This window comes from Sinocyclocheilus anshuiensis, unplaced genomic scaffold (genome assembly GCF_001515605.1).
Source record: "Sinocyclocheilus anshuiensis isolate Anshui unplaced genomic scaffold, SAMN03320099.WGS_v1.1 scaffold1024, whole genome shotgun sequence".
In the NCBI taxonomy this organism is placed as follows: domain Eukaryota; kingdom Metazoa; phylum Chordata; class Actinopteri; order Cypriniformes; family Cyprinidae; genus Sinocyclocheilus; species Sinocyclocheilus anshuiensis.
In genome coordinates this window covers 2,199,387-2,212,946 of record NW_015552843.1, presented here as the reverse complement: position 1 = coordinate 2,212,946, position 13,560 = coordinate 2,199,387, and the positions used below count along the sequence as shown (strand labels likewise).

At 38.7% G+C, this 13,560-nt stretch overlaps 2 protein-coding genes across 3 annotated transcripts in view; one reads left to right on the top strand and one right to left on the bottom strand.

Moving 5' to 3' along the window:
* The first annotated feature begins 680 nt into the window (after positions 1-680).
* On the top strand, positions 681-6,028 carry LOC107668119 (amphoterin-induced protein 1-like). Its single transcript, XM_016459914.1, has 2 exons — positions 681-829; positions 2,414-6,028. Exon 2 carries the CDS (start codon positions 2,508-2,510, stop codon positions 4,029-4,031), a length of 1,524 nt encoding a protein of 507 aa, XP_016315400.1. The 5' UTR covers positions 681-829; positions 2,414-2,507; the 3' UTR covers positions 4,032-6,028.
* Positions 6,029-7,722: 1,694 nt separating this feature from the next.
* Positions 7,723-13,560, bottom strand: part of atxn7l2b (ataxin 7-like 2b) — a 9,688-nt gene continuing 3,850 nt past the window's right edge. Inside the window, exons 5-11 of one of the 2 annotated variants that reach the window (XM_016459907.1) lie at positions 13,159-13,241; positions 12,832-13,043; positions 12,043-12,196; positions 11,828-11,949; positions 11,071-11,115; positions 10,362-11,040; positions 7,723-8,040 (exon numbers count right to left, since the gene is read on the bottom strand). In XM_016459907.1, the coding sequence (XP_016315393.1) occupies positions 8,023-8,040; positions 10,362-11,040; positions 11,071-11,115; positions 11,828-11,949; positions 12,043-12,196; positions 12,832-13,043; positions 13,159-13,241 (1,313 nt within the window). In that variant the 3' untranslated portion in view covers positions 7,723-8,022. Of the gene's footprint in view, positions 8,041-10,361; positions 11,116-11,827; positions 11,950-12,042; positions 12,197-12,831; positions 13,044-13,158; positions 13,242-13,560 lie in introns of both variants that reach the window. The other variant, XM_016459906.1, reaches the window with a different exon arrangement.

Here is a 13,560-nt window from a genome sequence, read left to right as displayed (position 1 = left end):
ATTATTTAATGGACCTGAGCTAACATGAACTAACAATGAACAGTTGTAGTTATTTAACATTAACAAAAATTAATAACAAAATGTATTGCTCATTGTTGGTTAATGCTAGTCAATACATTAAGTAATAGAACCTTGTTTTAAAGAGTAATCATAATGGATTCGAACGATAAAATTGTAGATTTCAAAGTGTTACATTAAATCAAACAAAAGCATAAAGGAAATATGTACAGGTATTTATTCTTTGATTATCATTCCCTTTCCCCTGCAGTTGCCTCATGCCTGTCAGAAAATCCATTTTAAGATGTTTACTCTGTGTTTTTGGAATATGATAGGTGGCTTAGCTGGTATAAGCTGGTCATAATCATGTTCTAAAATCTACCAGATAGATAGATAGATACTTTATTGTTTGTAGCATTCTATAGGCTCTTACTGAACTGAAAAACATTGACCAGAAATAATAAGCTACTTTCATAAATGTATAATTAGGTGCTCAGTTGTAAATAATGTTACAATTTTAAAAATGATGTAAATCAAAACGAAAGTATAATAAAAAGAAATACGGACCTCTTCTCGGATGATTCGCCTATGCGGACACAGACTCAAGTGCTCCAGTAGGAGCCGTTGATTGTGTGTGTGTGTGTGTGTGTGTGCAGGTCTGCTCATGCGCCCATGAAGAGATGCTGCTGCTGCTGCTGATCAGAGGTGTGTGCGCTGCGACGGGCTTATTTACACCCGTTCAGTCACACTGGATCATAGAAAAGCTCTAGCGCTCCTTAGGAAATGGACTTTCTAAAGGGATTAATGCGTCTCTGCGGTGATACATCTCAAGGTTAGTACTGAGATATGGCGTTGAATCTATTTCTTTACGTAATGTTATATTCTTGCTCGTGTTAAGCTCTATCGGTGCGTCTGCCATCGTTTGTCGCTCTGCGCTCGTGCTGAAACGTTTTATTTTCAGTCTCTCTGAAGACTACACGTCTACACCTCTTCCTCGTCGTTTCCGTTTTGTCTTTTCTCTTTAAATGGGAAAGACGTGTCACACTGATGTGATGTGAAACGGATAAAAAGAGACAATGTTTTACTTTATAATTAGCTTACAATTTTTAAGCACAACAGTATGCAGGTAATATATTTATGCGTTTTTTGGGACTGCAATTTTTATCCCATTCAAATCACGGGTTACTGCATGCATACGGTAAATAGTGCAATGCTACACCATGTTGAGTCCGTAGAGGCCATAACACAGAGATACAGTGAGTTTTGCCACTTTTTTTGAGCGTTTATCAAATTAGCTTTTTTTCCCCTTTGACATGCAAACACATAAAAAAATAAATAAATAAAATAAATAAAACACATATTGTTGTTGTACAGTTAGATACCGCCATGTGGGCCACATACTCTTCTCTGAATGAAAAGGTCAGAGCTTGTTTGTAAACCTATGCGCATGCATAATGTTGTGCGCGTTGAGCGCGCGCTTGTCCTGACAATAATGTTTTCACATTCATGCATGTTACCTTAACTCGTTCAGACACGACTTATGTTCCAAAGGACACAAAACGTGACCGTGCTTTATTTCTACTTAAAAACCTTGTTAGAAAATCCAGTGTAGTTGATGGTCATTAGTTGGCGCAAGCTATAGCTCGTTGACCAGCTACCATGTAACAGACTAGTTTGATGACCTTATGAATAGATGGTAGCTGGTTTGTTTTCTGGTCCAAAACGCTCTGCCAGCTTTTACCAGCTAACATGTCCTAAAAGAGTTTTTAACCAACCATAAACTTGACCATTGAACAATAGATAATGAACAATAGATAGTTGTGAAGGGCTCAGGTTATATTCTGTTTTATCAGAGTAAGATGAACTAATAAATATAATTTATATAGCTAAGTATGTACGTTTACAGGGATGGTCATTTGGATCGTCCTCTCAAACCTGCACTTTTTCGGTGACCAGCTCAGGGGTTTTTTCTTCACAGTGCCACACCACCTACAACTTTGGTATGTTTTCAGACAGACATAAAAGTTGAATATCAACATAAGCAATGTTGTGCAATAGACGTCTATTATTTTTACAGGCAAATGGCTATGAAAACGAAATATCCATATAATAACTTTTATCAGGCATGGTCTGCAGATAATCTGACTCAAATATAACTAAATTATAAATACAATAGAATTATGTTATTAGTTTCTGCCGCCACAGGCCACAGTTTCAAAACAACATTTTGTCAAAAAGCAGCAATGAATTAAGCATTTACTTTGTAACAATCTAAAAATTCTGTGATTTGATTACTAAATGACAGAAAAAGAAAGAAATGGACAGTGGGGTCTAAACAGGTTACCAATTTGAAACAATTTGTTTCTTGAAACAGTACATAAAACATAAATCGCTTTTGTTTCTTTTTGTCTTGTAGCTCTAAATTTGCATCATCAGTCCCACAAGCTGTTCCTCCAAACAGTGTGGAAAAGATTTACGCAGCCACATTACTGAAGAGGATTCTATGACTTATGCTACATCCACAATTTAACTGCGTGTCAGAGATGCCCCCTTCCATAAAGTGGTGCATTAGGTGGGCTGTCTGCTTGTCCTTTATTCTCGCACTGATCCCCAGGTCCAGAGGATCGATGCTGAATTGTCACAAAATGTGCATATGCGCCAGTAACATCGTCAGCTGCTCCAAGATGAACTTGACGATGGTTCCGTCCGAGCTGCCCAACTACACAGCTGTGCTTGACATTAGTTTTAATGAGATAACCGGACTACGCGCACAATGGACCAAGCACAAACTTCCCAACCTCCACAACCTCTTGCTCAGCCACAATGGTTTGTTGTTCATCTCTTCTGAGGCGTTCATTTTCGTAAAGCAATTGCGCTACTTGGATCTGTCATCGAATAAACTGCGACAGCTAGACGAGTTCATTTTCGAGCCACTGCTACATCTGGAGGTTCTGCTGCTCTACAACAACCAGATCTCGCAGATCGACCGCACAGCCTTCTCGGGCCTCAGTGGCCTGCAGAAGCTCTACCTGAGCCAGAACCAGGTGTCCCGCTTCCCCCTGGAGCTCGTCAAGGACAAGAGCCGACAGGACAAGCTGAGCCTGTTGGACTTGTCTTCCAATCGGATCAAGGTTCTCCCCATTCAAGACCTCCAGGCGCTGCCGGCCTGGATCAAGAATGGGCTGTACTTCCACAACAACACCCTCATCTGCGACTGCGAGCTGTACAGTTTGATGGCTCATTGGTATATCCGACGGCTCAATTCAGCTGTGGACTTCAAGGACGAACACACCTGTGTGCATCCCGGCCCAGATAAACGGGTGCTGCGTTTGTACGGTCTCAACACTCATATGAACTGCAGCACGTTTAAAGAAACCGACCAAGAGGCTTATTTGGAGCAGACGCTCACCCTCAGCTGTGATACCAAACAGCGGAAAATGTCCAAGACCTGGATGCTGCCTGGAAACATATTGGTGCCTCCTGACAGTAACCAGGGCGATACAAATAACGACAAGTTTGTGAAAAATGGCAACCTTGAGATAAAATCGATACGACCTGAGGACTCAGGTGTGTACACCTGCTTCGCCGTGAGTGAATACCTCAACGAAACGCTCTATGTGGTGGTCAAAGTCCACAACTTCACCCTCAACGGCAACGGCGAGACCCTCAACACTGCGTACACCACTCTGGTGGGCTGCTTGGCCAGCGTGGTCCTGGTTCTTATCTATCTGTACCTGACACCCTGCCGCTGCTTCTGCTGTCCAGACCAGGGCAAAAAGAACCAGCATGAAGACAGCATCCACTCCTCCATGCTCAGCGCCACCCCGACGCACGAGGATATGGCAACCAAAGCAGAGCTCAACAGGCACGTGGCCTTCATAGACCCCAAGGACCTGCAGGGACAGAATGGAAAGGTGAATCCTAACGGAGATGAAGAAGTGGATGAGGAGGCCATGCAGGGAAAAGGAAAGCGGAAGAAATCGGTGGCAGACTCTATTAGTTCGGCCTTTTCTGATACTCCCATTGTAGTCTGAGGGAGGATGTGTCTTTTTGGCTAGAGACAGTTCGTTGTTGTGGCTTTCCTGGACTAAGAGACTAGAGTACACAGTTTGCCATCCTCAGTGTTTGGCTGTTTCTGCAAAACCTTTCCAGCATTTTAATCTGTAGCACTTAAGTATATACTGTGAAAAGGTCTTGCCATATTAGTGGAACCTAAACTTGGAGTGTTTAGATGTTCCTGTGAGTTTAAGCCCACTAAGTGTGACTAGAGGTAGTCTGGGTAAACAACAAATGCAATTTGCGATTTCTCAATGATCAAGCTAGAAAGCTATAGGTTGAGACACTAGAACATTAATACATCCTCTATATAATCACATCATAAGCATGAGCTTTGCAGACTGCTAATGTTAAGAAGAATATAGCATAGAATGAAGCCCTTGTAGCTAATAATATTTACCACAATTTACGCTAACTGACCAACCATACCACTTTATGTAAAGCCATATGCAGTTGGTCATTGCAGGAGAAAGCAATTATAGCATTTGAGAGGACAGTCACAAGAAAATGATGAAAAAGTATTCGTTTCTGTGGAACATGTTTTTTTTTTTAGCTCAAACCATCATCATTTTCTGAATGATTTAGAAAATCAAGTTTGAAGTTTGAACGCAGGTCAAAACACAGTGATTAGCCGAATCCCCCTATGTTCTGAGATTCTAAATTATTACTGCAGGCATACAGCAGTGATCTCTCAAAGACCAATATTATATTTGCATATACAATGCCATAGGAATCTAAAGAGACTGCTATGAATCATAATGTAATGCGTAAAGCTTGTTGGCCTGTGCTCAAGGTAGATGACTAGATGCATTCCAACCAGATATCAACATTACGCATTTTGATTACAACGTTATTGTCCTGGTGGACTCGAAGGGCATGATAGGACTGTTCTAGAACGCCAGTCAATGATGTTAGAGAACCAGACGTGGATTTAGAACGTCCAGCGCAGCGCACACAGTCTCTAGAACCCTTAATTCTGGGAATGCCACTTCCATTCTTGTGTTCCTGGAAAGAAATCGGGACGCATCTCACGTGTTAACCATAACCACATATTTATAACAGGGTCTGGTTGGGATCAGCGGGAGCAATCTTAGTTTCCTCCGTCCTCTTTCCCTAGTAACATCGTAATTACATCCTGTTTTGCGAGCAAGGGAGTGGGTGACGCTATTAAATGTTTGATAGGTGGATGAACTCACAAACAGTATTATCTCAGGGAGAGGGAATGACAGATAATAGCAGCTATGGCAGACTGCAGTCATGGGCAGTTACGGTCTCTCCAGCTGCAATCCCAAATTAGTGTGGAGGGGAGGGAAAGGCCTTACCATCACGAGCGCTGTGGGAGGAGGCCTGAGATCTCTGCGGTCTGTTCACAAAGAGACAGAAAAGCCAAGTGCTCCCCCTAAAACCTCATCCAGCAGCTTTTCGCCCGTCGTGTGTGTTCTTCTGAACTGTGTGTCCTTGGCTATTTCGCTATGAGCAGAGTTCCACTGTTCATTACTCAGCATTTGACAGTACATCTGTGCTTTTGTATGTGCAAACAGTGTTTGTTTTTACAGTGTTTATGAGATCGTGTCATTTTAGGTAGCTTTTTTCCCCTTGAGGTTCCAAAGAGACTCAGTTAATTCCTTGTTCTTCTGTGTATTGTTGTTCCTATACAGTTGTCTAGATTCCACTTGTGACTATAGGATATTGGTAAACCTATTTTAATGACACTGACTGTAAAGGTCTTTCTCTGTCATGTATTTTGAAATTTGATCATCTATTTGTCTATTATATGTTGTTATTTAGACAAAGAAATTGAGATTTTTTTAATGTCAGTAAATTAAATCTCAAGAATAATCACAGACTGCATCAAAGTACCAAAACTCTGTTGCATTAATTAGAAATGTAAACGTGGATTGCTGTTCCCAGCCCGCTTTCCTTTTGTAATAAGATGTATTTCTAAGCAAAACGTTATATTCAACAAGAAAAAAAGTGGGGAAAAAATTGATTGAATTGATTGAAACGTGGCGTTATTCTGATAAATATTCTAAAGACAAACCATTTTTCCTTGAAATAACAGAAGAATTGTTCATAATAAATCTATTAAATAAGTAAATAGGGTGCATTTTGATTACATGTTGACTTGCAGCCTCTCAGAATGTCAAAATAGCTAATTTTAGAAGCACTTGTGCAAATGTTAACTCTCAAAACTGTCCTATATTAGCCTTAGTATCGATTTATAGGCCCGTTCACACCAAGGACGATAACTATAATAGTAACTACAAAGCTGTAATAATCATTCTATTTCTTTACGAATAGTGGAGTCCAAACCACAACTTTAACTATAAGGGCAACTATATGGTTGGAATCCCTTTCACAATTTTTTTTTCCAGCTGACGAACAATAATTTTTTTTAAAAATCAGAATCCACACAACTTTAAGAAACTTGAGCATTTAAAGTGGCAAATTACATAACTGCAGCGCATACCTACAGTACAATAAACATAACATTTTGTTGATGTGGTTTTGTTGGACATGGAATAAATTTATTGTTACAGTTATCCTTTTTGATATGAACGATCTTAAAAACTTGGTGCTAGAGATACGTGGTACTAGAGACTAGATCAAGTCCCTTCTGTTCTTTACTAACATTTAGACTCCTAAAACTCTAGATTAACAGAATTCAAAACAAGCACCAATATCAACAGCATTTGATAGTTAGTCTAGTCTATTAAGTCTAGATTTGAGTACATAAAAAGTAGACTAACACAAATCTACCAGAATCTCAGAAATGTAGACATATCTGTACCAATTCTTAGTAAGCAAGCATCCTGACATACATACATACTGCTAAAAAAAACAACTGTGTGAACCCTAATTGGTTTGAGATCTAAAGTCTCAGCCATCATTACTAGCCTCTGAAAGCGAGAACAGAAATGCTGTCAGGTCCAGTATTAGAGTTAGAGGCCTTACTGTAAAAGCTTATTTAGTCTGAATGTCAAAAATGAGACTGATGAGTGCCGGGTGGTGTAGTTCCCTATCCTAGAGTGAAACGGTCTGCTTGAGGATAATCCAGAAAATGATTCTGGACCAGCAGTCCTCAGTAGCCCCTCACTGCAGAACACAAGATCCAGGGGGCGTGGTTGGATCCACATCTAGGGGGTGGGGATTGGTAGGTTTAGGGGTGGAGATGGGTGGATTTAGGGATCAGGGGGTGGAGACGGGTAGGTTTAGGTAAGGGTGGGTTTAGGGATCAGGGGGTGGAGACGGGTAGGTTTAGGTATATGTAAGGTGGGAGGAGTTGGATCTGATCCAACCACGCCCCCTGGATCTTGTGTTCTGCAGTGAGGACCATCTCGCAGTCCTCCCACATGGAAGTGTGTCTATGAGAAGTATTACTTATCAATAATATAAAAGCAAATAAAAAAATTGACTGTTTTTATGCTTCTTGTCCAATCATACAGACATGTTAGTTTACATTTAGCTGACACTATTTTCCTGAAGCAACCTCTATGACAGCCTCAATGACATCTGTAAACTAAGCTTTGCAGCATCTACGCCGAAGTGCATGACCACTGTTCATCCAGCGCAACAAACAAAAAAATGACCCTTTGGCCTGCCTGTGTAAGATGGAGGTATCTAGCTGTTTAGTGTCATCTAGTGGTAAGATGATGCAGCTCAATTCATAAAGAGCAAAACAACAGAAATGTGTTGGCATATTTATTTCAGAGTCCATTATCTGACAGTCTGTTTAGCAGCATAAGGAAGGTCTTGAGGTATTTCTATATTCATTTGCAGGTCATTCACAAACATTCATTCACATAGAAATCCAGTATACAAAACACAGACACACACACACATACATACATACATACATACATATAGATACGTCCTCCTACAGTGAACTTCAAGCATCCTGTGCATAAAGTCTGTGGCAAATACATGGCAGTAAGCCTGTGCTTCTGGAGGAGTTTAAGGCAGACTCCCTCAGTGTAGAAGCTTTGGCTGTTGGGAGAAAAGAAGAGCAGATGGTCAGGAAAAGGATCTAAATTCAGAGCTGAGACTCAACCACTGTACTGAATTAAACCTTGATGATTCATCTTAACTGACTATCAATCATACTTGTTGTTTTATCTAACACTGTGTATTTTTAATCTTTGAAGTGTTTAAAAAGTAAGCTTTGCCAGTTTTCTTCAATAACTTTAATGTATTTCCTTTCCCTAACAAGAGGATTATATGTCTACCAAGAGCTGCTTGAGCTTCCAGACCCCTACACATTGGTCGTATTAGGTTATTTAACACATCACTTCAAACAAACATTAAAAGGTGCACTAAGTATTTTCAGTATTGAAGTGTTTTATGCCTAAACAAATCAATAGTACTTTTAAATGATGTGCACTCACATTAGATGAATCATATCATTAGCCTAATAGCCTATAAAAGCTTTTTAATTTTGGGTAGTTAAAAAAAACAACAAATATTTATAAGTACTAAAAAAAGAAGAAAAAAAATTGGATTTTGTAAAGGAAAATGTATAGTTTTAGATACTGTAACTGGCTATCATTTCTTCAGTTTTTCACTGCATGCACAAAAATTATGATAATATAGAAATGTAACAAATATTTTACATAAGATTATAAAATGCTGTTTAAAGTATGATTTAAAATGTTTTCAATACATTTAGAATCAACAACATAGTATAGTGTAATAGTTCACCCAAAAATGAACATTTTGTCATCATTTACGTTCCAAACCTGTATATGTTTCTTTTCTTACATTGAACACAAAAGAAGATATTTTGAAGAATTTTGAAAAACCAAACAGTTGTACCAAACAGAAATACTATGGAAGTCAATGGGGACCATTAACTCTCTGATTACCAGCATTCTTCAAAATATCTTCTTTTATATTTGACACAAGAAAAAAAACTCATACAGGTTTGGAATGACAGGAGGGTTAGTAAATGATTACTATTTTCATTTTTGGGTGAACTATCCCTTTAAAACGGTTTTTGGAAATTGAAATAAAAACCTAAAATAAAATAAAGATATTAGATTAAAAATGTCAATGTAAAAAAAACTTGCCTTGGCAACTGACTGAAATATGTTTAAGTATTAAAATTACTAGAACTGAAAATAAAATATTAATATAATATAAAATACAATATTTAACAAACTCTAATAAGCACATAACAAAAATGACTAAAGCTTAAGCTAAATTTAAAATGAAAACAGACATTTTAAAAAATAAAACCTAATTCAAAATATTAACAAATAGTATAGTATTTAAAATAATACAATTTTAAATTAACTACCATATTTTTTCTATGAATCATGTTTAGCGGCATCTTTTAAGACAAAGGAACCCAATTATATAATGAGAGATGCTTTTTTAATATTAGATTTCATTTATTGAGATTCTTTTGAGCTTTAAACCACTGAAGAAAAATTTAAATGAATAAAAAAAATTAGTTAAAGGTGACATATCATGAAAATCTGACTTTTCCAATTCGCTCCCTTAGTGACGTGGCAAAGGGATCTCATTATAATATTACCGCCCCTTAATCTGTAAGTTTACACCCACGGCGCCGTTATTGTGTTTTCGCAAGCGACAACGGTGTACCAGTTCTAATGCCATGGTGAAAGTTTGAGCAAAACGTGCTAACTGTTCTGTCTTTGGCTGCACAGATGAGCACAGAACACTGTTTAGAGTCCCAGCCTCAGAGGAGACAAGAGAGCAGTGGATTTATTGATTTATTTACTGTATATTGCTTCTGCCACAGATCTAAAATAAACATGCGATTTATTTCCCAGCTGTTTACCTTCACGGACATAACCGACTGTTTTTTGTAAGTCGTGTGTTTTTAACGTAAACTTGTGTGTGAAAGAGAACTTAGTTTAGTACTCACATGCTGGAACAGCCGCTTTCTTTCCGTGTGCTTAGGATGTGTGCGCTCAAAAAAACGTATATCTGAAGTTTAAACTCATATGGTTTAAAACGCATGATTTCAGCGCGATAAACATGATAATCAGAACTAAAACAGATGTTTTTAGTAGGTACGAGCTGTAATGACGCAGCTCTATTCTGGAAAAGGGGACAGGGAGCAGCAGCTCATTTGCATTTAAAGACACAGGCCCGAAAAACATTGTGTTTCTGCTTCCACTCAAAATAGGCATTTTCAAAATTATATAATACATGATCTGTGGAGTATTTTGAGCTGAAACTCCACAGACACATTCTGGGGACACCAGAGACTTATATTACATATTGTAAAAAGGGGGTATAATAGGTCTCCTTTAAACTACTGATAAATGTGTTAAACATACCTTCTGTGCACCTAGTTTCTTTGGCAGACTGTGGGAGGTTGATGCTGGTCTGCCATCCCCACCCCAGGACACCAGGCTGGAGTGAGTTTGGGAGAAAGAGGAGAGGATATTGGGTTTAGGGGCACATGAATTGTTTTTGGGGGGAGAGGCGTCGCAGGTCTTACGTTTCCTGCCAGGACCTTTATGCTCGTACCCAACAGCCCTTTGATTGAGCCCTGAGGGCCCTCCCTTATCAGACTCTGGGGAGGGAGTGGGGGAGATGTGGGCGGGGCTTTGCTTAATCAGCCCCTTCATTTCAGGTGGGTGTGTTCTGCTGCCAAGTGAGTGTGCGCCATTAAATGGTCCATGCGGTGAGGAAATCGTAGTTCTGTTCAAGGAGGACTGGCGGTCTTTGTGGTGGGGGAGAAATAGGATTTTGGACTGTCCAGGCGAGTCCTTGTCCTCTTTGGGTGATTTCCGGTGCTTGTTGGCTGTGGGACTTTCCTGAAGCTCCCTGAAACCCGCTTGCAAAGCCTGTTTGCTGGTCCGACCCGCAGGGTTACGGTGCCGGGCGGGGCCTGAGGTCGTCTGGGCTTTCGTTGGTAGTTTGGAGGCGGCTGTTAGGTTAGTGGGCTCTGATTGTCCTGAGGTGCTTGTCCTGAGAGTGGAGGCGCTGCAGATGGGTACTGAGCTGCGCGTGGCATCATGGGAATTGTAGGTGTTTGTGGTGTTTAGGGGTTGATGAGAGCATAGTTCTGACACCTGAGGGATTTTCCTGCAGACATAGGATATACTTATAACAAACAAAATTCACAGGCAAAAGAACAAAAAAATCCATTCTTGCACAAATACATTTAAAAACAACCCATTTTGTAATTAAAGAAATTAAAGCAAAGAAATTAATATAAACTAATTAAAAAACATAATAATTATTATTAGCATTTAATAATAGTAGATTAATTAAATACATGTTTATTTTAAATCAAATATGTATTTATTTATTTTATTTATTAAAAATGTATTATACTGACAATACATTTGTAATGAAAAATAACAAAAATGTAAAGAGATGAATTAAAGCATTAAAGAATTAATCAGAAATTAGAAATGTTTCCTTGGACACCAAGTGAAATAAGTTGAAGTTGAAGTACCAAAATTGAATAAAACCAAAAAAAAAAAAAAAAATCTAAATAGAAATATAAGCAGCTCATTACTAAAAATGTAACTAAAATTCTAATTCAAAAGCAAATTCAAAATATTAATTATTCCTTTACTTTTTTTCAATACATTTGTTATGATGATCATATTTATAATAAAAAATTACATTGCATTAGATAAGGAAAATACAAAAGTAGAAATATTTTTAATAGTGCTCTCAGACTTCTAGACCACACTGCATTTCCTGCAATTAACTAAATGTTGAGAACACAGAAAATATAAGCCTTGTGAATGTCACAAGATCTTCAGCTTGATGTAAAACATCTTACTTCCATAGATAAGTGCTGAGGTGCTGCTCCATCATAACACAGAAAGCTGACCGCAGGTGGAGCATCCTTCGGTCAAACGCTAACACACTGCGGCCAAGAACACGTGCCCCAAAGGTGCAAAGCTGGGAAGAAAAGAGAGAGGAGACAAACATGGGTTCATTTTATTTTTTTAGTTTAAAAAGTGCTTAAATTTTGATATGAAGAAAAAAACTTACACCCAGGGGTTTAGGGTGCAAGGTGCTTGCTGGTAAATGAGCAAAGTCCTCACGGTTCTCCCCATCACTCTCCTCACTGGACTCCACCTGCGGCTCCTCAGAGCACATCACCTCCTGCTTCATCTCTACAACACCCTCTGCTGAATTCATGGACCTGTAAACACACACATTCAGATAAATGTCCTGTCTAAGTATCACATAAGCTTGAAAGCTTCACTCTCCATTATTTAAAGGGTAAGTTCACACAAAAATGAAAATTCTGTCATTAATTACTCACCCTCATGTCGCTCCAAACCTGTAGGACCATCGTTCATCTTCAGAACACAAATTAAGATATTTTTGAGGAAATCTAAGAGCTTTCTGACTCTGCATAGACAGCAACGCAACTGAAACATACAAGGCTCAGAAAGGTAGTAAGGACATTGTAAAAATAGTCCATGTGACATCAGTGGTTCAACCTTAATTTTATGAAGCTATGAGAAAACATTTTGTGCGCAAAGAAAACAAAAATAATGACTTTATTCAACAACTTCTTCTCTTTCATGTTAGTCTTTGACAGGTGTTCATGCGTGTGGTCCTGCCGACTACTTTTCTGGGCCTTGCACGTGGTAGTTCCGTTGCTGTCAATGCAGGGTCAGAAAGCTCTCAGATTTCATAAAAAATATCTTAATTTGTGTTCTGAAGATGAACAAAGGTCTTAAGTTTGGAACGACATGAGGGTAATTATTGACAGAATTTTCATTTTTTGGTGAACTATCCCTTTAAATCACAGAATGCAGAACTATAGACCTGAGAATAGAAGAGTTAGTTATTTGGCATTTGTAGTGCAGAGGCCCAATCTGAGACGCAGGGGTCACATGTTGGGCAGAGCCTTCATCAGGAACCTCTCTGGGCAAAGGGGGGCGCTCTCGAGGCTTTGAGCTCATCTTCAGCTCCATTACAAGCTGGTCGAAAGGTTTCCGCCTCCCTACCACTTGCCGGCGCTGATGGATGGAATGAATCTGCAGCAGAGGAGATAACAGAAACACCAGCAAGAGATTAATGCTTGCTTCGGTCCAAAATCGCTCAATTTTTTATGCTGGTGTACTTGTTTCTGTATATTAAATATATACTCACATTACAGGTCAGCATTCTGGTGCACAGTTTCTTTCTCTCAGGATCCATCACCCCACAGTGCTTGTCCAAGTCACATTCTTTCTCTGAAATAAACAAATTGATTTCAACAAGGGAAAACATTTTATCTACAAACATTACCACAAAATAAATTATTACTTTACACATTAAATTCAAAAGTTACAGTAAATATACAAGTTATATACAGTTGCAGTACGGTTATAATGTTATAAAAGATTTCCATTTCAAATAAACACTTTTTTTTTTTACTTTCTATTCCTCAAAGAGTCCTGAATAAAACGTTTCATGGTTTCAACAAAAATATGAAGGCGCACAACTGTTTTTCAACATTGATAATTATAAGAAATGTTTCTTGAGTAGCAAATCAGCATATTAGAATGATTT

Coding starts and splice junctions, on each gene's coding strand:
- LOC107668119 (XM_016459914.1), top strand. CDS start 2,508: ATGCTACATCCACAATTTAACTGCGTGTCAGAGATGCCCCCTTCCATA.